This window comes from Aethalodelphis obliquidens, unplaced genomic scaffold (genome assembly GCF_003676395.1).
Source record: "Aethalodelphis obliquidens isolate GAN/ISIS:26980383/991018 unplaced genomic scaffold, ASM367639v1 scaffold59, whole genome shotgun sequence".
Taxonomy (NCBI): Eukaryota; Metazoa; Chordata; class Mammalia; order Artiodactyla; family Delphinidae; genus Aethalodelphis; species Aethalodelphis obliquidens.
Window position 1 is genome coordinate 7,695,981 of NW_020838003.1, and position 24,388 is coordinate 7,720,368.

Here is a 24,388-nt window from a genome sequence, read left to right on the forward strand (position 1 = left end):
TAATTTTTAAGTTAAGTATATTCTTCAAGTTTTGACTTTCTACACTGGTCATCACAGTTCTGGATCCTGACACTGTCACATGAATGCAGTTATCCAAGGTATATGTTACACTGGGGTCTTTCCTGATTTTTATCTTTTCTAGTTGTAAAAATGAAGTTAAAGATAACTGTGTTTCCATGTCTTGCTAGATCCTTGTATTTCCCAATAACATATTGCTATTTCTATCTACATTGTATTCGTAATGAAATATTTCTGATATAGATTTGAAATATTAAAGGTCTAACAATTTATTGTTTAAATAATATTAATACAGAATTTTTCTATTTATAAATAATATCTAAAAATACTTTTATCTAACTAATCAAGAGTAAGATAATTCTAATATAAGAATAAAACTATGGGGCTTCCCTGGTGCAGTGGTTGAGAGTCCGCTGGCCAATGCAGGGGACATAGGTTCAAGCCCTGGTCCGGGAGGATCCCACATGCCGTGGAGCAACTAAGCCCGTGCACCACAACTATTGAGCCTGTGCTCTAGAGCCCGAGAGCCACAACTACTGAGCCTGCATGCCACAACTACTGAAGCCCGCACGCCTAGAGCCCGTGCTCCGCAACAAGAGAAACCACAGCAATGAGAAGCCTGCGTACCACAAGAGTAGCCCCTGCTCACTGCAACTAGAGAAAGCCTGCACGCAGCAGCGAAAATCCAACGCAGGCAAAAATAAATAAATAAAAATAAATTTATTTTTAAAAAAGAATAAAATTATATACAATCAAACCATTGTCCTTAGAGGTTTAAGTTAAAAGCATTCAAAGGCTAGAGGTTACCACAAATGTAATTTGTCATCTAGTTAGCTGTAGGGAAAAAGATCACTTAATAAAAGGAGTATATTTAGTTGATTTAAATCAAAGTGATTGATTTTCATTTAACATTTGTCCACTATCGTTAGCCCAAGTTAGAAAATCAATTTCCGAATGACCCACTGGGAGAGCAGTTCCATGTAGCTATATATATTTAATGACAAGAACACATTAGTACTTCAATGCTTATAATAGTATTAAATAAAAGAAACTTTGTGTTTAAATTATTTTGCAGTTGTGACACAAGGCAGCAAATTGCCACATATCAAAATGACAATGGAGCTAATCCAAAATCACATATTAATATCTTCTCTTTTTTGAAAGAAGCAGCAAGAAATAGACAAGTCTTATATATAGACAGAAAACTGGCATAAAATTTAATTATGCTACTCAAATACGTATCCCCTTTACTTTCTTCCATATGCAGTTATTTTCAATTTATTTAAAGCATAATAGTAGTAAAATATCCATTATGGATCTAGAATCATAGTGTTGTTATAGTTATTCAAGCGTATTTCAGGATATTGAGGGATATATGCCATTTTTAATTCTTACAGTAACTTGTAAAATGTTTATATGTATTTATTAATTATTGATGGCCTCATGAAATGTCTAATTACTAAAAAAGTATGAATTAATTTAAACAGATTTGTAAACAATGGACCAAAACATTCAACCTACATAAAATTGTTTCATTCCTCAAAGATTATTATAGCCTACTGTCTGAGAGCCAGTGCACAAGGTCCTGGGGTTATCCTAGTGAGCATGACAGGAAAAGTCCCATCTTCATGGAGCTGCCTTGATTGGAATTACATAAAAAGACAAGAATTCAAAGGTATCTTTGTGATCACTTATTTCTCTAAATACAAATGAGAAAACTGAGGACCAGAGAGATGAGGAAATTTGTGCCAGGTTTCAAGCTAATCAATGACAGTATAGAGATCACACATCTGATTCTAAATGTAGTGATCTTTCTAATATGCCACCAAGGGCTTTAGGAACTGCTGTAATTCTGCCTTCATCCCATAACTTACCTCCTAGAAAACTACTTGCAATTCATGGAACATACAAACTATTTCATCCATCTTGTGCCTTTGAACATGCTCTTCCTTTCGGAGCCCAGAATTGAGGTGGCGGTGTAAGTTGCAGTATAAGAAGGCATTACATTACATAACTTCTGAGGTCCTTTATGATGCAGAAGTTCCTTATTCCACACAGCTCATGAATTTTCTGTGGAATTTACTGCCACTTCTAAATATTATCTTTTATTTATAGATGCATACGAAGTTAAATTATTTTTAAAAGTATGTATATATATATATATAAATAATAGGGTAATATGCATGCATTCTGAATACAGTTGTCCCTCTGCCCTCAGTATCCACAGGGGGTTGGTTCCAAGATCCATGAGGACACCACAATCCACTGATGTTCAAGTCCTTTATATGAAATGGCAAAGCAGTTGGTCCTCCCTACCCACGATTTCTATATCTGCAGATTCAACCAGCTGCGGAATGAATTTCAACTGTACATGCTAAAACAATTTATGGATACAGACATAGATAAAAACTGATCATTTGGGCCCCAAGAGAATCAGATTCAAAGCTGGAAATTTAGAAAGCACTTCTCTACTTGTATAAAAGCCCTAATGCACTCAGTTACTGACTGAACAGGGAGAAGAATAAAGTGCTGCACTGGACAATGATGACATGGCACGATGGGGCACTCACTGGACTGGAAATAAATAAAACCTGGGTTTGAATCTAGGCTCTGTTATTTTTCAGCAGTGTAACCTTGGCAAATGCACTAAATTTCTCTGAGTCTCATATTCTTCACCTATAAAATGGGAATAAAATGACACCTAACTCTTAGCACTAAGAGTTGACCACACCTAACTGAACATACCTAAGACATAGTAGGTGCTCAATGACTGTTAGCTGGATTTGAGTCCTAAGTCTTTCCCATGAGGAGAAAGTGTCCCCTCTTTCCTGAAATTATGAGTGGTCTCAACAAGCACAATGCCGTGCTTTCACCCCATCAGACACATAAACAACCCTGACACATGCATGCACATATGAATAAATACATGCATTCACGTACCTCTGTATTGCCAGTCTGAGCTTCAGTTACCTATCTAAATGTTCCTAAGAAGCAAGGAAGATCCTTAGGCCCCTGACAAATCAGGAAAAAAACATGAAGCCATGAATCTCTATTTTTTTTAGCTAATAAACCTAAGTTGGTGTTCAAAAAAAATGGGATTTCTAATAGCAAAATGTGTTATTTTATCCAAGAAACCACTTAACCACTTGACAATCCATCAGGCTTACTATATCATCATTTTCATATGATTCTTTTTGCAACTCATGATGAAAGACTAGATATAAATATAAAAGCATTGATACCAGGTAAAACTGTACAGAAAAACACATATTATCTCCACTCCTATCCCAAATTTCATTTGGTTATGTTACTACCCAGCTCCAAAACTTTACTGGTTCTCCACTGCCTATAAATGAAAATTTAAACTCTTGATACATGCAGATTTTTGCATTGTCTCTCCAATAATTCCAGTGTGCAAAAATAAATAGGTAGATAAAGAAATAAATGCTAGTTCATTTTCATGTTTTATCTTATTTATATTTAAAGCTAATCATAAAAGGAAGAAAACACTGCTGTAAAAAGTAAACATAGGGGCTTCCCTGGTGGCGCAGTGGTTGAGAGTCCGCCTGCCGATGCAGGGGAGACAGGTTCGTGCCCTGGTCCGGGAAGATCCCACATGCCGCGGAGTGGAAAGGCCCGTGAGCCATGGCTGCTGAGCCTGCGAGTCCGGAGCCTGTGCTCCGCAACGGGAGAGACCACGGCAGTGAGAGGCCCGCGTACCGCAAAAAAAAAAAAAAAAAAAAAAAAAAGGGAAAAAAAAGTAAACATAATATATCTCAAAACCAAATTTATGATTTTAAATTTGTAGACAATAATATTCAAGTCACGGGCTATAACTTCCTACTGAAATTAGTTCACAGTCATCAGAAGTAAGATATACCTGTAAAAATTAATTTAGTGTGTTGTATATTTTCATTACAGATATTTTCATTTTGCCCAAATACATGGAGAATTTGAAATATAATTCCGAAATCATAATTCTGAAGCTTTAAGCCTTATCTGCTTTTTGAAGATTTCCCCTGGAAGAACTGCAAGCCATTTTTTCATAGCCTCCCTAGCCAAAATACTCACAATTAATCCAGTTAGTTGTAGTTTCACACTGAAAAGTATCACGGAATAATAACATAGATTTAATAGTAAAGGGAGATAAACCTGACAAACATGAGTGGAACAGCCACAGTGGAGAGAAAATAAGAATTTTTAGGAAAGGCTGCTTAGTCATTTCAAGGTTCAATCTGTTTAATTCCCAATGATTAGGTGTGCAACAGCGGAATATGGAACCATACAAACATACAATTTGTAGTTTATTACTTAAATAAATTTAATTCTCCTATTGTCTGCAAGTTTTTCAGAAGAATAATGTCTTCCCCATTCTTTTTTTTTTTTTTTTTTTTTGTGGTACACGGGCCTCTCACTGTTGTGGCCTCTCCCGTTGCGGAGCACAGGCTCTGGATGCACAGGCTGAGCGGCCATGGCTCACGGGCCCAGCCACTCCCCAGCATGTGGGATCTTCCTGGACCAGGGCACGAACCCGTGTCCCCTGCATCGCCAGGCGGATTCTCAACCACTGAGCCACCAGGGAAGCCCTCTTCCCCATTCTTCATTCCTTTTTCCTTTTTTATTTGCTTCTTTTCCCCTTTCTGCTCCTAATCTTCCCTTCTTCTATTTCATAATCTGACATTTCCTCTTCAGTGAAGTATTTTGTATGCTGGTAAACATGAAAGTAACATTATTCAGATTTACTGCTGTTGCTATGCCTAGGAATTTTATTTGGATTTATTGTTACTTGTCTATAATTCCTAACTGCCCTACAGTAACTGTCAAAAGGTGAAGGCCTGAATATTAACCCAGGGAAATCTTTGAAAGATGTAAATGAAAATATTTATGTAAGATACACACACACACACACACACACACACACACTCCTCTCTCTCTCCTAAACCTCTCATCTTATAAAAGAGCATCTGATGCCAAAGCATGAACAGTGTATTAAGGGCTTAACTTCAGTATTAATAACTCAGATTTAAAACTCTCGGCAATTAATTAAGATTAATGACAGAAGTCAGCCCCTTTTCCCCAATGTAACACTTCCTCCCATCTCTTCAATTCCCCACTCCACTGACCCTTCCATGCTTATTTCAGCATGAAAACCTGAGGTCCTGAAACTTTGATCCTGTTATCTGCTGCCTATTGTATCTGAGATTAACGAAGTAGACATTAGCAAATTTACAAACAACCCAGCTGCCCTACTTTAAGCAGTTAATGGAAAAGAAACTAATCTAGTTAAAGAGCATAGGACTAGTTCATAAATCTGGATTCAGAGGACAAATAAAGCCATCACACTTCTTCTGGAGAGTAGGGACTGAGTTCAGTCATCAGCCTTCTTGTCACTGTTGAGAAGCCAGTGTTTCTATAAACTGGACTAATGAGACGCTCAGAGCTGGCATAAGCCACATGTAGGCCTGGACAGAAGATGATAATGTGAGAGACTGACATTGCAATGTACGATTTCACCTGGATAAATATATATCTTACAAGAATTTCAATCACTGAAAACTTCTCTTGGACCAAATATGAAACAAAGATTAAATCTGTTTTTAAAAAAATGAGAAAAAGGCAACTGCAAGCAAGAAAATAATAACATATCCTGATAAAGAGAATTAATAAAAATTATAAGCCTTCATCTATTCAGAATTCAACCTAAGAGAAAATAATTGTGTCATGCTCTTATAACTCAGAAAGTGTTCAATAGATTTAATTATAAATTAAAAATTAATCATCACCCCAAAGTGATAAATCTTAGCTCCACAGAAATTGCATTTTTATGTATCAGCATCCTCAGCCATATCTTTATAAGAGATAATTTAAGTTTGTCTAATTTAAGAATTGCTCTGATGTCTTAACTTAGTTTCAGGGTGGAGTCATGAAGATAAAATTATAAGTCCTGATAACAAAAAACATTTATGTTCTACAAAGTCAAAATGATGTATCGCTTAAGAATCAGTAGAGTTTACGCATAAATTCATTCATAGCTCATTTTTACTTTTAATCAATTATAATAAAACTAAAAGGGACATTAGTACACACAATTCTGTTCACTGAATCAACATCTTGTGCACATTATAGGGAAATATTGAGAATTTTTGGCATAGGACATCATACCCAGATTTAGAAGGTTAAGGTCTTAACTCTGCTCACTGCATTGTGGAAACCATGGGGTCTGTAGGCCTCAGCTTAGATGCATGAGGTGAAGGGTAGTTAGAATAACTGGCAGTAAAGTTAAAATGTGAAAGCCATACATAAGGAATACAGTAATCCAGTTAAACACAGAGAATATGGTGACAATAAGACATCCAAGATGAAAATTCATATAAGCTTTCAAAGACATGCAAGCAGAATGGAGGAGGGAGGATAGAATTGTCTAAAAATGGTGTGTATAGTGATGATAGCAAAGCAGTGAAACTCTATATGGTCTCTAGAGAAAGTAGGATGAGAGAAAACATAAGATCAAGGGTTAAACTGTAGGAATCAACTGATGTTAGGAGATAGAAGAAAGGAGAGAAATGAAAGTGTTAAAGATAATTGGAGAGTAATTGCTCTTTATTCTCGACCTCTTATCTGTATGCTATGTATATAAATGTGCTATTTTAATTTTTTATTGAAGTATGTTTTACAGATTTACTGACTCTGTCAGTTAAGATAGGATATGATATAATATGATATGTGTGTGATTGCAAACCAAAATGTGCTTGATACTGGACAGGATTATGAAAAAATATTCAATATATAATATGTATTATTTTCAGTACACTAACCTGCTTTTGAAGAAGAATCATGGGACTCTAAAGTTTAGGAAATTAGAACCATCTTTTTTCGCATATTTTCTAAGTGAAAAGAGCTCTCTAGAGTGAGTGATATGAGGTATAATCAGTGAATAAAATTATTTTGAAATGGGAGTTTGTCAAACTATCCCAATTTCATTAACTGAAAAAAAAAAAGCATTAGGAGAAAAAAAAAAGAAATTTCTTATAACCCTTTGAAATAAAAAAAAAACAGTTAATTTTTAATCCAAAGTCAGATAAATAAAATGGTAAACAAGTGAATGTCCACTGCACTCAAACATAATTTGCTGCAAAGTTTGAACAGTAAATCATTTTTATTTTATACCTCAAAGTTTACAACAGTTTCAAATTTCTCAAATGTTAGAGGCTGTGATTTGATTTAGAGCAGAATTAGTGGAGAATATATGTTTATGTGAAGCAATTTTAAAGATGATTTACTTAGATTTTAAGTGTATATTATAAAAATTATAGTATTTTATTTGGAAAAAGAAAAGGAAATGAAAGCTATTTAGCCAAAATGTCATTTATTTCTCCTTAAAAGTATATATTTATGTAATGTATTAATATAAATTCATTTTTAAAAGGGGGCAATAAAAGCTTTCTACTCAGGCCGATTTTCTTAACTGCGTTATGCAGGTTGCCTTAAACTAAACTTATAAATGGGGGTCTGGTAGACATAGAGACACCATCATTATTCACTCTGTTAAAGTAATAAACTGTCTACAAAATAATGTACTTTTTCCCCTCCTTGGACTATATCCTTTGAGCTCTAAATTTAAAACTGAATATTTAACATATACAAAATAATATAGATTTTTGTAAATTATTAGAAATTTTAAAATGATTTATTTAAATAAATACAAATCTAATCTTCTGTAATTAAAATTAAATAAAGGCTACACAAAAAGTACTCAGTCACAGGAAAAGAAAGGTTAAAAATTCTATCTTGGGCTTCCCTGGTGGCGCAGTGGTTGAGAGTCCACCTGCCAATGCAGGGGACGCGGGTTCGTGCCCCGGTCCGGGAAGATCCCACATGCCGTGGAGCGGCTGGGCCCTTGAGCCACTGGCCGCTGAGCCTGCGTGTCCGGAGCCTGTGCTCCGCGACGGGAGAGGTCACACAGTGAGAGGCCTGCTTACCGCAAAAAAAAAAAAAAAAATTCTATCTTTGCTGACATTTCTGCTCCCAGCTGGATGATTTAATTGATGTCCTTAAGGTGCTCAACATCAAAGCTGTATATTGACCCTAAGAAAATAATATACTTAGCCCTGGACAACCAATGCTAACTCTTGATATTTTCAAAGTATTCTTTTAGTGTGCTCACTGTTGACAAAAAAGGTTTATTTCTAAACTCAGTGCATTAATTTGAGGATATTTAAACTAATTTAATAATTTTTGTCTCGATTATCAAAGCGTTGTTGATCAATATTAACCAAGAAATATCTCTACCTAAACTTATAAGTTAATACATAACATGTATATGATGCCACTAAATACAAGTTATTTTGGATCAGAGGGGTAAAAAGCCAATTAAATATCTAAGTTCTATTTATACTTTCTCTGAAAAAAATAAAGCTTTTTTGGTAATTTAAATGATTAAAATTTGCATATTCTGTATTTCACTTTAGGGAACCAAACTGAGTCAACACTTTTGCCAGCTTATATGCATAATTAAGAGATGATTTTGGTTAAATTATGAAATGGCATCAAAAAGCACTCTATTTCATGAATTTGTTATTTTCCACCGAAACAGACATTAGTTGATGACATACACACTGAGAAAATATGTTCTATAGGAATATATATACATATATATTTATATTAAACATTTTACACACACATACAAATATACACACATACACACACACTCATAAATCAGACAGTGGAATTGTAACAATGGCATGTTCATGACGTGAGTTATTCTAGTAAAAATTTGCCTTTCAAATATGTATAAACTAAAGTTAATTCCTTCTACTAATTTAAACGGGATAGTTAAGGTATTTTAAGGATGCCCTGAAATATAATGACAAGAGATAATAAGAATGAAAGATACTGGTAGTAACATAAGGGATAGAAAAGTCTAGTGGTACTTTTTCCCAGTGATGTTGCGACGTAATTGGCCTACAGGACCATACAAAATTTCAGAACTTATAGAATGTAAGCAATCACTTTACAATTTTTTAAATTTTTGATATTTTTCTTTCATTTAAGTATAAAAAAGGAAAAGTATGAAAGCACTGTGGCATTTTGTGTTCAATAGTACGGAGTCAATAAGGCTAAAATAAAGGGCTATCTTACAGCGCCTAAAATCTATTACAAAGTTTGGCTATAGGACACAAAATATTTTCATAGAATCGAAAAACTAAGTTTAAGAATTCAGTCATTATTGATACGATGTATAAAATAGACAACTACGGGGCTTCCCTGGTGGCGCAGTGGTTGAGAGTCCGCCTGCCGATGCAGGGGACATGGGTTCGTGCCCTGGTCCGGGAAGATCCTACATGCCGCAGAGCGGCTGGGCCCGTGAACTATGGCCGCTGAACCTGCGCGCCCTGCAACAGGAGAGGCCACAACAGTGAGAGGCCTGCATACCGTGAAAAAAAAAAAAAAAAAAAAGGACAACTATGAGAACCTACTGGGAACTCTACTCAATGCTCTGTGTTGCCTAAATGGGAAGGAAATCCAAAAAAGAAGGGATATATGTATACGCATAGCTGATTCACTTTGCTGTACAGTAGAAACTAACACAACATTGTAAAGCAACTATACTCGAATAAAAATTTAAAAAAAAGAATGCAGTCATTAGCATCATAATTCCAAGCACTGAAAACATCTGACATATCAAATCATCTGAGTGAAGGTTTCAAACTGCTCAGAAACACACACAACTGGTTTACGTTTTGCAAATGTGATGGGGAACTTAAAGGCAGTGTGGCACAAAATCTGTGCCTTCCAGATGCTTCTTCAATCTGAAGATGAAGTGGTTTGATAGCACAGAGCACTGGGTGATTTGTAAGCATGACAGAGTTCAGAGTGATCCTTGGGAGGGTAAGAATCCTTGACGAAGCCGCCATTGAAGAGGGTGAGGCCATTTGTTTTGAGCATGAGAATTCAGAAGCAGGACTGACAGAGGAGTGAACATAAATCTAGAACTGGAAATGTAAGCCAGAGGTCCAGCCTGAATCATCTGCCACTGCGGTTATCAGGCTTCTGTGGTGCCTTTTAAATGAACCTGTGCTACCTATGGTCTCAGGTTGGGTTTTTGTGGGTTTTTTTTTTTTTTTTTTTCCTGCAGATTGTTTAAAAATCAGAGGACTGGCATTGAGTTCTGTTATAATGAACATTTTTCTTTATAAAAGCAGCTACCATCAATCATTTAAAAAAATGAAAATATCTGCACAATTAACATAAGTCCTCTCCACGTAATAAATTTAGGTTAATTGGAAACTCACTACGCATTTATGTTGCTTATTTCACCACTGACTGATGAAAACTTTGCCACATGCCCGCGTTTCTCCCCAGGCCATTGCTCCCCAGCTGCACCCACTCCAAAGGCTACCTTCAAGTCAGCATCTTTCCTTTATCTCAGTGGTGGCACAGCTATTTCCTCAGGTGAGGCAGCCTAAATATTATTAATGATAAAAGTTTACATTACCATGGAATCTTTATTACCTTACCATACCCTGGAGCTCTACTTGCCAGACTAGTATTTTAACCAAATCTGTTATGCCATAGATGTGTGTGTGCACAATTATGAGTTTTTGCAATATTCCCAGCGAAAATTATACAAATCCTTAAATTTTTTTCCAGCTGGATCTAGGTGGTAGAGAGGGAACTTCCTCAAAAGAGAAAAATGCTTCCGTTAACGTGTGATTCTTACTTTTGAGTTTTAATATCCAACTATCAGTATGAAACCTTTATAAATGGGGAAAAAAGTCAATGCAATTTTCTAAATTTTGTCTTACTAAAAAATGAAATACATTGGAAAAAATCTAATTCTATTTCATCTCCATGTAATAAAAAGCCCTAAGTTTAAAAACAGACATAGTGGGCGTACTTCACAGATGTTACTATCACTAGGATTCTTTTATTGCCGTATTTAAATTTGTCTGCTTACTGGTGAACGAGGGACTGCGGTCTGAAGGTTAACATAACCTCGATTACAGACAGGAAGCTCCTTGGAGATTTAATTGGTTTGTGGAACAACTCCCAAACTAGTGCTGCGCTTTCTTCTTTCTTCGCTTTGCTGCTTCTCTGGCTCTCTCTTTTCAGATAAAAAAGGAGAACGCATGGTAATGCATCATTTATAAATTACCTTGTTATTGCAAAAACAAAACACCGCTTTGAAAACCAAACAAAACTCCTGCTGCGGACTCCAGCATGTTTGATGGAGGCCCTTCAAAAGAGTCCACGGCTTAATGGAGGTTATGTGGAGACTTCGATCTGTACCTGCTGTCCCCCGTCACTCCCTGGAAACTTGGCGGCAGATGTTGCAGCGTTAAGTTGTCTCTGAAGTGGCTTTCTGTCCTCGTCTCCCCACCGCCACGGAGTCAAACTGCATTAGATCTCTTTATTTGTGCCTAAGGCAAGTTAGGGAGCGCAGCTGTGTCCACCCCCGCTCCTACCTTTGGTGTTTCAAGCCTCCAGGCAGCGAGCGTGAGACCAAAACGTTCCTGCCGCTCTCAACTACCTCCGCTGACAATCCGGCCGCTCGCTGCGGGCCGGGGCGGCCGCTGCCGCCGCTGCAAACAGATGTCGGTGACAACCTGCTCGCTCACACCTGGAAGCGCGCGGTGCGCTGCAACATTCATGACTGCGAGGAATTACAGCCACAATCAAAGCCCAGGCCCGGCTGCCGGACCCCGCCACCTCGGCAGGGGCTGGCGGCGTCCATAGGTAGCGGGAGTGAGGGGCAGAGCGAGAGATCTCTCGCGCCACTTGGATTCTTGATGCCTGAACTTCAATTACTTGATCAAGGACTTCAATTCAGCGGTGAATTTTGCAAATGAGCCCGGTGCGGCCTCTGAGCCGTAAAAGGAGAGTATTTGGCTTGAAATTCAGCGTGACGGGACTTGCACAGTAAGTGTGTGTGACTCCCGGTTTAGTCCTACAGACGCTGATTTGTTTATTAAACTAAATTCTCAAGAAGCAGAATCTGCAGTAAACAATTTAAAAATAAATGACAAGATTGGTTTCCAAGGTAGAAAACACGCCGTTGACTAGGCAGAGGTTGTGTTATTTTGGAACCATCAGCCACAACCTGAAAACAATTGTGTTTTACTGTCTCTCCAGCAGTGTAGTTTGTTGTGTCTTTTTTTTTTTTTTTTCAAGAAAAGCGTGACTATATCTTTAAAATTCAGAAATGAGAAAGCATTCTCATTTGTTTCTTGACAATATGAAGCAAACTGCATCCATGTCTAATGATATGAAAATGTTTCCAAAAGTCCTCCTAATCTCTACAATGTACAAATTGCTTTAAACACACACACACACACACACACACCCCCCACACCCTTCCTATACCATACACACATTTCATAAGAAGCATAATCAAAAGTAAACATACACAAGCCTTTACAAGCACAGGAAAATAACAAAATTATTTGCAAAATTTATTCACCAATTGATATGTTGATAAGAAAGTTTCTCTTAAAAAGAACTGGACTTGAATAGCTAATAACATTTGTTCCAATGAACTATTTGATATGCAGAGACAAACCTTTTTAGTGGAATCAATATCAATACATATATATACCTACATATACCGTATATATAGTACACATACCGTATATATAGTATTTATGAAATCTTTCATGAGTAGTCTGAGTAATTTGAGATCAATATTTTAACTTAGTTTAATCAAGTACTGATTGGTTTCAGGGGAGTAACTTTGAAGACAGAATTTTACCCTTCCTTATGTTGATGGAACCTAATCATAGGTAAGTCTAGTTATCTAAAGCTATCAGAAAAAACTCCAAGACACTTTCTCATTCAACGATTATGCCCTGGCTTGCCTAGAAAATCCAAAGCAAAGAATGGCCAGAAAACTAGAGGACACTGCTACTTGGACATCTTAGTCACCTAAATTTAAATTTTTCTCTACCCCATGTAATCCTATGAGACAAACCATGTCTATAGAAACTAAATTGATAAAAACCATAGAGTTCAGGCAGTTTAATTTTTGAGAGCTTAACTAACTAGCCACGGTGACTTCTACCACCAACAGAAGGTAACAGTGAGCCAGGGTCTTTTTCTCATGCACAGATAAAGCAAATCACCCCAGCTTTATATCATACATCAAAATTAGCTGGGCCAAATATCCTCTAAATCCCTTATTCTCTTTCTGCCTCTGGGTCCTCAATTTCTTACTAGGTAAATAAAGTTTCTCAAATGAAAGCTACTTTAAAGCAAAAAAAGTACTGGAATTTTAAAAATATTATATGTCCTTTTTTTAAAATAAAATTTGTGGGATGCTGGAGTGTCTACTATAATAACAGATTATGCCATGCACCATGCAAACATGATTTTATTTAGACAAATAATTAAATATTACTTTTTGGATAATAATATTTGATTATTCCAGTTATTATAAAGTCTTTTAAATAAAATCCACCAAATATTTACTATGAGTAAGTGTCCTATGATTGGTTCAGATTCTTTGGGGCACAAGTACACAGAGTCACATGGGTTGGCCTTACCAATAACAATAGTTACTGTGTTCATAAGGAAAAGAATAGAGCAATTGAAATACTTCATTCAGAAGAAGAAGCCAAAAAGAAAATCAGCACAGTGTATAAGAAATGCATAAACTGGTATAAGAAATTAGCAACTGTGTTAAGTGAAAGCATAGTGAAGATAAATGTGTTTGAGAAGAAACAGATTAGATGGATGAATGAAAGGAAGGAAGGGAGGGAGGGAAAGCAGGGAGGGAGGGAGGGTGGGAGGTAAGGAGGGAAGGAGGGAGGTAAGGAGGGAGGGAGGGAGGAAGGAAGGAAGGAGTGGGGGAAGGAAAGCATTCTAGAGATCATACGACCGAAACAGTATGCTGACTTCCTAAAACATAATGTAAATATATAACAAATGTAGGGACTCTTCAGTTGTACTAATAACATACAGAACACTAATTCTGCCACAGTATTAGAATGATTCTTGCTGTGTAATTCTATAATTTAGTCTCTGAAAAAATACAGGTTATAGTCATGTATGTATGGGGGACGGGAATTTTACATTGGCATTAATTCCATCAAATAAAGAGGATCTGACAGATGATGTGGAGTTGAAAGAAACTCAAATATTCTTAATAATCTTTGTGAAACATGAAAAATGGGAAGATGAGAAAAAAAAGGGGAGGGCAAAGATCTCTCAGGTTGTCTAAAGGAAAAAAGTTATATGCTGGTAACTATAGAGTTGACATCAAACCCCACTTTAAAAAAATAATAAATATTATAAAGGATCATAGCAAGAATCAGAAGCAAAAGAGCTAATCATGTCACACTTACCTAATTTCCATGATCAAATAATTTTGGATCACTGGTTTGGTTGGATGGGGGAATACATAAATATACGTTCAGCAAACTATTAAATTAAATTCAGCAAACTATTTAACAAAATTTATTAAATATCCTTGGAGTAAGATGGTAAACTGAGTTTATAGTATTGGTGGGCTCCTAGCTTTACCGTATTCATGTCAATTAACTGTGTAGAGTGTCAACCTAGACAACCAAGGCTCTCATGGAGTACCCCACTGAGGTCTGAACAGTGGCTTGAACTAAGTGACAAAAATTCTGGAAGCAACAAAGCCATCAAGAATAGGTACTATGAAAAATGATTAAGTCAGACTGTGTCAGGCACATATAGAATCAGATATTTGATGGAAAAGCAAATCAATTGATTGCACTAACAATTGATATTTACTAAGCTTAAAGTCCTGCATTTAAATAAAAACAAATTAAAAAAACATAAATCATGTCTATAGGTGAAGAGTGAAAATATTGGAATTTTAGTTAATAACACAATAACACAATAAAAGTTTACTATCTTTTGTCTATATTTTTGAAATACAAAATCTTTGAAAACTGAAAGTTTTATGGTAAGTTTGTCACCAAAACCTGACCTGAACTAACTTGAGAGTATTTATGGTCTTTATTTATCCACTTGTAACAATTAATATTTCTGTAGCAGAATGTCTCAGTAATGAGCTGAAGAGATGATGCTTTACATGAAATATGATATATGGACTGTATCAGATTCCTAAAATCTGAAAAATTCTGAATTTTGAAACAATTTAACCCCAAGAGTTAGAATAAAAGGCTTTAGGATTATATAAGACAGAAGTGTGACCAAATTACTAAAAAACAAAGGAAACTTTGGTCAAAATAAAGGAAGCAACATTCTTCAATTATGGAAAAATGAATGACGACTTAACCTGCTGGGGCAACATGTAAAATATTCTAGCACTATAATCTAAGAAGAATGTTAGATTTACTTGGTATCTAACAAAGTGCTTGGTACACGTTCGACACTAGATAAATATTTGTTGAATGAATGAAAGAATGAGTACAATGCATCATTCAAAAGCACAAATATATCAATTTATCCAAACTCAAAGACTTCTTATCGTCTATTCCCAACCTTCCATTCTGGTTTTAATCCCCAACTTCCAGACTATCTTTTTTTTTTTTTTCTTTAAAAAGAACCTTTAATAAATGGTCCTGGGAGATAGCCTCATCCACCAGAGGGCAGACAGCAGAAGCAAGAAAAACTACAATCCTGCAGCCTGTGGAATGAAAACCACATTCACAGAAAGATAGACAAGATGAAAAGGCAGAGGGCTATGTGCCAGATGAAGGAACAAGATAAAACCCCAGAAAAACAACTAAATGAAATGGAGATAGGCAACCTTCCAGAAAGAGAATTCAGAATAATGATAGTGAAGATGATCCAGGACCTCGGAAAAAGAATGGAGGCAAAGATCGAGAAGATGCAAGAAATGTTTAACAAAAATCTGGAAGAATTAAAGAACAAACAAACAGAGATGGACAATACAATAACTGAAATGAAAAATACACTAGAAGGAATCAATAGTAGAATAACTGAGGCAGAAGAACGTATAAGTGACCTGGAAGACAGAATGGTGGAATTCACTGCTGCAAAACAGAATAAAGAAAAAAGAATGAAAAGAAATGAAGACAGCCTAAGAGCCCTCTGGGACAACATTAAATGCAACAATATTCACATTATAGGGGTCCCAGAAGGAGAAGAGAGAGAGAAAGGACCCGAGAAAATATTTGAACAGATTATAGTCAAAAACTTCCCTAACATGGGAAAGGAAATAGCCACCCAAGTCCAGGAAGTGCAGAGAGTCCCATACAGGATAAACCCAAGGAGAAATACACCGAGACACATAGTAATCAAATTGGCAAAAATTAAAGACAAAGAAAAATTATTGAAAGCAGCAAGGGAAAAATGACAAATAACATACAAAGAAGGGAGTGGCATGATATATTTAAAGTGATGAAAGGGAAGAACCTACAACCAAGATTACTCTACCCAGCAAGGATCTCATTCAGATTCGAAGGAGAAATCAAAAGCTTTACAGACAAGCAAAAGCTAAGAGAACTCAGCACCACCAAACCAGCTCTACAACAAATGCTAAAGGAACATCTCTAAGTGGGAAACACAAGAGACAAAAGGACCTACAAAAACAAACTCCAATGTGAATGGATTAAATGCTCCAACCAAAAGTCACAGGCTTGCTGAATAGATCAAAAATAAGACCCACATATATGCTGTCTACAAGAGACCCACTTCAGACCTAGGGACACATACAGACTGAAAGTGAGGGGATGGAGAAAGATATTCCATACAAATGGAAACCAAAAGAAAGCTGGGGTAGCAATACTCATATCAGATAAAATAGACTTTAAAATAAAGAGTGTTACAAGAGACAAGGAAGGACACTACTTAATGATAAAGGGATCAATCCAAGAAGAAGATATAACAATTATAAATATATATGCACCCAACGTAGGAGCACCTCAATACAGAAGGCAACTGGTAACAGCTCTAAAAGAGGAAATTGACAGTAACACAATAATAGTGGGGGACTTTAACACCTCACTTACACCAATGGACAGATCATCCAAACAGAAAATTAATAAGGAAACACAGCTTTAAGTAGAGACAATACACAATAGACCAGATCGATTTAATTGATATTTATAGGACATTCCATCCAAAAACAGCAGATTACACTTTCTTCTCAAGTGTGCATGGAACATTCTTCAGGATAGATCACATCTTGGGTCACAAATCAAGCCTCAGTAAATTTAAGAAAATTGAAATCATATCAAGAATCTTTTCTGACCACAACACTATGAGATTAGAAAACAATTACAGGGAAAACAAAAATGTAAAAAACACAAACACATGGAAAAATAAATAAAAATAATAAATGGTCCTGGGACAGCTTACTATTAACACACACAAGAAAATAATAAAATTAGTTCCTTGCTTTACCTTATTTACAAACATAAATTCCAGATGGACTAAAGGTAAAATTTTTTAAAACTTTCTGAAGACAATACAAAAGAACATCTTTATGACATCAAAATAGGGAAAGATCAATTAAATAGGACACAAAGTATAAACCACAACATCAAGATTGATCAAATGGACACCAAAAGACACTTATCACAGAGTATTGTCAAAAATTTCTCTTCCCCTGGACTTTGAAGGTCATATTTGCCCCAGACTATCCACAAACCACTGTTCTTGGCTGCCTCAGAGATTTTATTCATGATGCTTCATCTGTGGAAATACCCATTCCACCTAACTTCACCTGATGAATCCCTACTCATTTTCAAAGATAGAAGGCCTGTATTTTTGAAGAAGCATTCCCAAGTTCCTCCAGGAAGAGTTAATCTCTCTTCCTCTATACACTCAAGAGTACTTGAAACCTACCTATAAATGGCCCAGAGCACATTCTGGAATAAATTTTATTTTTGTATGTATCTTGTTTCCCAAACAAATTTTAGTTTCTTAAGGGCAAAGGTTATAGTTTGTACCCACTCCCCAGTATCACCTAATGCCATTACTTGTGCATATTTATAATTCAGAAATTATTGAATTAAGTCAAAATTAGTACAAGTGAAAAAAGGCCAAAAAACTAAATTTTAATCATGAGAGTTAAAAGAATACAGAAAGTACTGACAAGAGTGCTGGAACCACTCTCTGTTTTTGCTAATACATCTTTAGTGCTAGCACTATACCCAACACTCAAAAAGATGAAAATTATTGAACAAATGAACTAATGTCTAACTTGGGGGACAGAAAACTAAGATGATACATGAAAACAATCTAAAAACCTGTAAAGTAAAAGTTTAGAATATTGAAGAATAGTATTGTTATATGTTGTTCCAGAAGCAGAACTCCAGATCATGCATTAATTTAAACAGAGGCACAAATTTCATTAAATATAAGAACTTTCTATTAACCACAGTGGTTTGGTAATGAAAGAGGCTGCTTCATAAACCACCTGGTTCTCTCTACTTATGGTCCAAGCAAAGGGTAAATGATCTGTTGGGAATATTCCAGGAATATTTTCTTAAATTGCTTCTCCAAATGGCTGAACTCAGATGTTTATAAAACTACCTCCATCTCATAGAAGTAAGATCTAAAAATTTAGATGTTTTGGTATTTTAAACACTTAGCTAGAACCATATAACACTAAATATAGCTTGGCACTGAAAAATAAATATTAATCTCATCAGTTATTTCATCCTTAAAAAAAAAAAAAGCCCATCAGACCTGAATAACCTAATGTCCTCTGAAGCTGAAATCAATGAAGTTCATGCACTTGTTAAAACAGAATGATGATCACGTTGACACACAATGAAAAGATTCTGTTATTATTACTAACAGTATTGTGTCTCTGAACCAAACCTGCTCATTGTTGCATATGAAAAGGTTTTAAACTATTTTTCTTATATCGATACAACAGGAAATAGTGCTTATATATTAAAGAAATTATAAAGTTGGAGTAATTCTAGCCAAATTTCCAATAATAAAAAAGCCTCAAAAAGGCTTCCTTGGGAGTTCCCTGGTAGCACAGTGGTTAAGACTCTGTGCTCTCAGTACAGGTGTCCCAGGTTCAATCCTGGTCAGGGAACTAGATCCCACATGCATGCTGCAACTATGAGTTCGCATGCCACAACTAAGGAGCCCATGTGCCTCAACTAGGGAGCCTGCGAGCCGCACCTAAGACCTGGCACAACTAACTAAATAAATATTTTTTTAAAAAAGGCTTCCTTGATAGGGAAAATGCATACACATATATGTGTGTATGTATTTATGTATGTATTTTTATACATAAGTGTGTGTGTGTATCTCACCATTGCAGATGTCCATAACGCTTTATAACTTTCAAAGCACTTTCACATTTTCAAGAAATTAGATTAAATCAAGGCAGGAAAATACTTATTTTAAAAATACTTAAAATATACTTAAAAATATACTTTAAAATACTTATTTATACCTACTTAAAAATACTTATTTATACCTAAAGCAACAGAGGATCTGAGGCATGTACCCCAGGCCTCAATGTTAGTAAATGATAGCAAGACTTACTAATCCCCACTCTGTCCTCCCCGCTGGGTAAAAAACCTCAGAACAGAATGTGACACCGTCCAAGTCAAAGGCTGAAGCATTGAGTGTGCTTATTAAAGTATATGTACAGTGGACCTTAATTTTTATGTTACTTGAAAAGGGCCTCGTGTTAAACTGTGGCTTGAAGACATATTCTAACAATAGATAATCATTTATTAAGCACCCTACATAATAGGAATTTGCATGAGACAATAATAATTCCTTCTTCAGCTGTAATGAGGACTTTAGGTTCTTTTTGATTATTATTTCCCTCCCTTCCTTATACACACCTGAGCGGTCACTATTTTCCTAACACATCCCCACATACAAACCTCATCTCCTTCCTGAGGTCGCATCAAGGACACCCGGTCATACTGCCTCCGCAACAAAGCCCAGAGGGCATCCAGCCGACCCTAAAGGGAAACGTGACCTGTAAATACCTGGGGAATGTACTCGGCCTCTGCTTGTTAAATAAATAAGCTAAAATGAAGACGGTAAAGCCTTATTTTCTCCTCTCATTTCTTTCATAAATTTAACGAATAAATAAATAACAAAAATGGAGTTTCTTGTTACTGAGAAATATTCAGTTGTTATAAGGTAAATTGAATGTCTGTTATTTGATATACCTTGGTCCTCCTGCAGATGGTTGCGGGGGCAGGCAGGGAGACTAAAAGGATTACACTTTCTCTAGGAAGTTGCCGTTAAATCCCACAAAGTTTGAACAGTCACCTTAATTGGTGTGTACCACTTTGTCTGAGGAGGCTGGAGTGTGGGTTTGGGTCGAGGTGGTCTGGGCCTAAGGGGCTCCTCTGGTTCTTCAGGAATGGTCACCACAGCATTTTTGGCTTTCTCTAGCCTTGCACCTTCCTCCGTAGATCCTTTATCACCCCAACGAACCTTTAAAACAAAGAGAAATACTGATATCAGACATATAGTGGCCTAGAGAAACAGGCTCTTGTTTAGTTGGTTCTTTGATTCACCACCTCAGAGTCCAAAGATGAGTAGGTATCCTAGCTCCAAATTCCTACTCTTCTGAGATTTAATAGGTTTCTCACCACTCATGTATTTAATATTAATATCCTAGAAATAAAGATCCTTTATAAAAATCTGGCATCTATTAAATTTGATGCAGCCATTTCTCCATTGTTTCAAATAAGGAGTTAATTTGTGTTTTACATACGAAATGCATGACAGTGTGTAATTCTATTCTCTAATTAGGTATGTTCTCCTTCTAGCTAAAGACATACCTGTATATACTGATGGCACTGGGTGAAATAGATGATAATGATGATGATAATTAGCATTTATTGAATGATTATTATGTGCCAAGCTGCATTTAATCCATACAAAAATGCAATGAGATAGATACTATGTTTTTGCTTCCAGATGAGGAAACTGAGACACAGAGAGGTTAAGTGATGAGCCCAAAGCCACACAGCTAGTAAGCAGCAGGACAGGGATTTGAACATATGTAGTCTGAAGGGTGCACTAAGTTTCAAATAGGTTTGAATTTTACAAATATATTTTATACAAAGGAGTTAATTTTTCCTTCCAAACTTTCCATCAAGTTTGACTAAGGCAAAAAGTATGATTTAAATTTTAGCCTTTGGAAATAAAATAATTATATACATTTTTCTCAACTTCTTGTAAAGTAGCTCTCAGTCTTTATTTCTTCTATTCATATGGGTATGGTTATTTGACATATCAGTTTTTCATTGAGGAAGACAAATCTGAAAAGACTCTGCTTTGAAGAGAAAAATTCAGGGACACCAGGGAATTCCACAAATTTGGGAGGATTCCTTTCTCTGAAAAACCTAGACATTGAAAACAAAAAGGTCAAATGATGTTTTCTTTACTTTTCAATGAAAATTGGCTACATTTTAGCCAAATTTTTTCATGTGTGGGCATGTGAAGAAGTTGTGGCCCCTGGAGAAAGGCTTTGTCCAATCAGGAACAGTAGAGAAGTCTAAAAACCAAGAATGTTACCAAAGAAGACAAAGATAAGTGAAGCTCTAAAAAGAATCAGGAAGGCCTGTCCAGGGCACACAGTGGCTCACCAGAGTTGAATAATTTCTACAAAGAAAAAATGATTAAATGCTTTTTAAAAGCATTTTAATGACGTGAATTAGTGGGTAGGAATACAGATGATTACTGTTCATAGAAAGATCTATTCATAGCTTTTTGATAAGGCTTACTTAGATGTTTTTACCTTTTTTTTTACTACAATTTTAGAGTAGGTTTTCAATTTCAAGTGGACTCTGTTGGGTCATTAAAATGTATCTGTATCTTTCAGTGTTATCAGTGGTACTAGAATGTTCTTTATGAGGTCGTTAAAATTGTTTTAAATACCATTAAACCTTTAGAACTAGCTAGTTGGCTTTTTTTCCAGAGAAATGACCTTCTCTTTCAAATCACAGTGTCTTCACCTAGATAAGGTAAAACTTTAAAAATCTTTAGATATATCTAAATTGAACTAAGAAACTCTAAAACCAGGACACATCTCCTGCAGTTGTAAAGTCTCAATTTTAAGGGAAAAAATAAAAAACAAATGAAGATACACAGTCAAATAAACATATAAGTATCATAACAGAGAGAAGTAATTCAGAGTAGAAATATAAGTAGGTAAAATTTAGATCCATTCAGAAATGATGGATTTTTAACTTAGATTTTAACTAACCCAGCCTTCACAGTTGATATTCTAGAGGTAATGGTACTCATATTCTTCCTCCAAGTATCATTGTACCATTCTCAGATAAAGAACACGAAGACAGTTGAACTAGAGTCCTGACCCAACATTGCATTTCTAAACATATGATACATAGTTGCTGAGGTATAAAGGAAATGCATTAAATAAATCCATTGTGTTAGTTCATGAAGTAGCTGTTTTATCATTATTATCACCATCACCACAGATAATACAACAATCAATTCTCACTCAATCTCACTCAAACTAGGAAACACTTTATATAGAGTTTTCCTAAAACTCTTAAAAGCAAATAAATATATATATACACTTATATGTATAAATTTTAATATTTTAGTTTGACCACATTGAGATAGTCAAAAAGGATAAAAGAATAACAAGAATGGATTGCTAAAGGCAGCCTTAACAGAATTAATATATCTGACTTTTTACTATTTAAAAAAAAGTGCAAGCTTGATAGCTAAATTCTTCCTATTCTACTTGGCTTTCATGATAAACAATGAAATTCCATAATTTCCACAGCATATTTGGAGGTTGTATCATAAAGGAGCAATTTCAGAATTGAGAAAAGAAACAAAAACAGTTTCACGCGGAACTGGCAGAAACACACATTTGAAGCCATTAGGTATTGTGGATCAGTTGTGCTACCAGCTGTTATTAACATCAGCTCAGTTCCAGCTTTCTGCAAACTGTGATTATAATAGTGTTTAAATATTTAGGAGGAAGAAAAAATTTCTAGGTAAAATCCCTATACTGGCTTAAAATAACATTGAGTTATGAAGATTTATTCTTTAATTCAGATGTGCTCATAATTTCTATAATTCCTTTCATTTTCCCCAGTTTAAACTGGGGAATTTTTTTAAGGAAAATACTTTTCAGGTTTGAATAGGCATTGTTTTAAAACAAGTTATGTTTTCTATTTTTCCTCTCCAAGTTTAAATTAGTTGATGTTTGAAAAAGTCTAAAGGCACTAAATTCTTAGTTTATTTTTTCTTTGTTGTTTTTGGCCTCACTGTGTGGCATATGGGATCCTAGTTCCCCAACCAGGGATTGAACCTGTGCCCCTTGTGGTGGAAACATGAAGTCTTAATCACTGTACTGCCAAGGAAGTCCCTCAGTTTATTTTTTTATTGTGTATTTTTACATACTGTGTTTCCCCTTTGTGAAGCCCACATTTACTTCCTCATTTTTTTCTTCATTCTCATTTCCATTTCGTTGATGGAGTACTACATAAAACATAGCCAAAATTATCCATGGCTAAAATGAACTCTGATTTATTAAAAGTGAGTGAGTCCTTCTCATAAATTTTCTTCAGCTAAAAAGCTAGGGCAATATAACTTCACATTAATTAACAGTCAATAAGTAAAACACAAATAAATAAATTTCAATTAAGTTTGAATTAAATTAAATTAAATTTTACATTTTAAGTAAAAGAGTCAATAACTCTTAAAACATGAAATGTGAGTTACTCAAGAATGTCCATGGGCCCTTGGCTTTCTTGACCATATTCCAATAATATGCCTTTTAACTCAGAACCCATTCAGTAGCTCATGCATAAACTTTTCTTTTCTGTAGAAAGAGATCTTAATCTTTGGAACATGGAATATTGGAGTAACAAAAACCTGCCACAATTCCTCGTGTTTTTAGCAAGAACTAATATATCTGAATCTCATTGTCATGTGGTATTTTATATGTGTGGATTTCAAAATGGAATTAAGTTTATTATTCTGAATATAAATTAGTACATGCTCACTGTCAAATAAGTTGGGAACAAACAGGGAAATATATAACACAAATTGAAAATCACTCCATTCAGAGAAAGCTACTAACATGTTGTGCTATTTCCTGTCAAACCCTTTTCCCCCTGCATACATCTTTTTATACACACATTTTGGAACGAGACTAAATAAACTAAAAATAAGCTATGACAGATCATATTTGGATATTCATATGTAATGATTTTATTTACAACTGTATTTTTTAATACGTAGGGACATCCAGTCCACACTCTCCCCAACCTCTCCAATCCTAGAATGACACAACAAAGGCAAATGAAAGGAAAATGACCTTCCTTCCATGTCAAGCAACAAGAGCTAGCCTCACCATGTTCTCTTGTACTGCTTGATATTCCCAATTACCCACCTGCAAACACAGAAGCAATATTTTCTCCAAAAGACAAAT

At 35.5% G+C, this 24,388-nt stretch overlaps 1 protein-coding gene across 4 annotated transcripts in view; it reads right to left on the reverse strand.

The window, feature by feature from the left end:
- The window catches only part of ANTXR2 (ANTXR cell adhesion molecule 2), a 212,511-nt gene that overhangs the window by 91,159 nt on the left and 96,964 nt on the right, over positions 1-24,388 (reverse strand). For 3 of the 4 annotated variants that reach the window (XR_003428808.1, XM_027087434.1, XM_027087435.1), the window contains exons 15-16: positions 20,233-20,400; positions 19,836-19,916 (exon numbers count right to left, since the gene is read on the reverse strand). Coding sequence is in view for 3 of the 4 variants with exons in the window: in XM_027087434.1 (XP_026943235.1) it covers positions 19,836-19,916; positions 20,233-20,400 (249 nt within the window). In the remaining variant the exon portion in view is untranslated. Of the gene's footprint in view, positions 1-19,722; positions 19,917-20,232; positions 20,401-24,388 lie in introns of those variants that run through there. The other variant, XM_027087433.1, reaches the window with a different exon arrangement.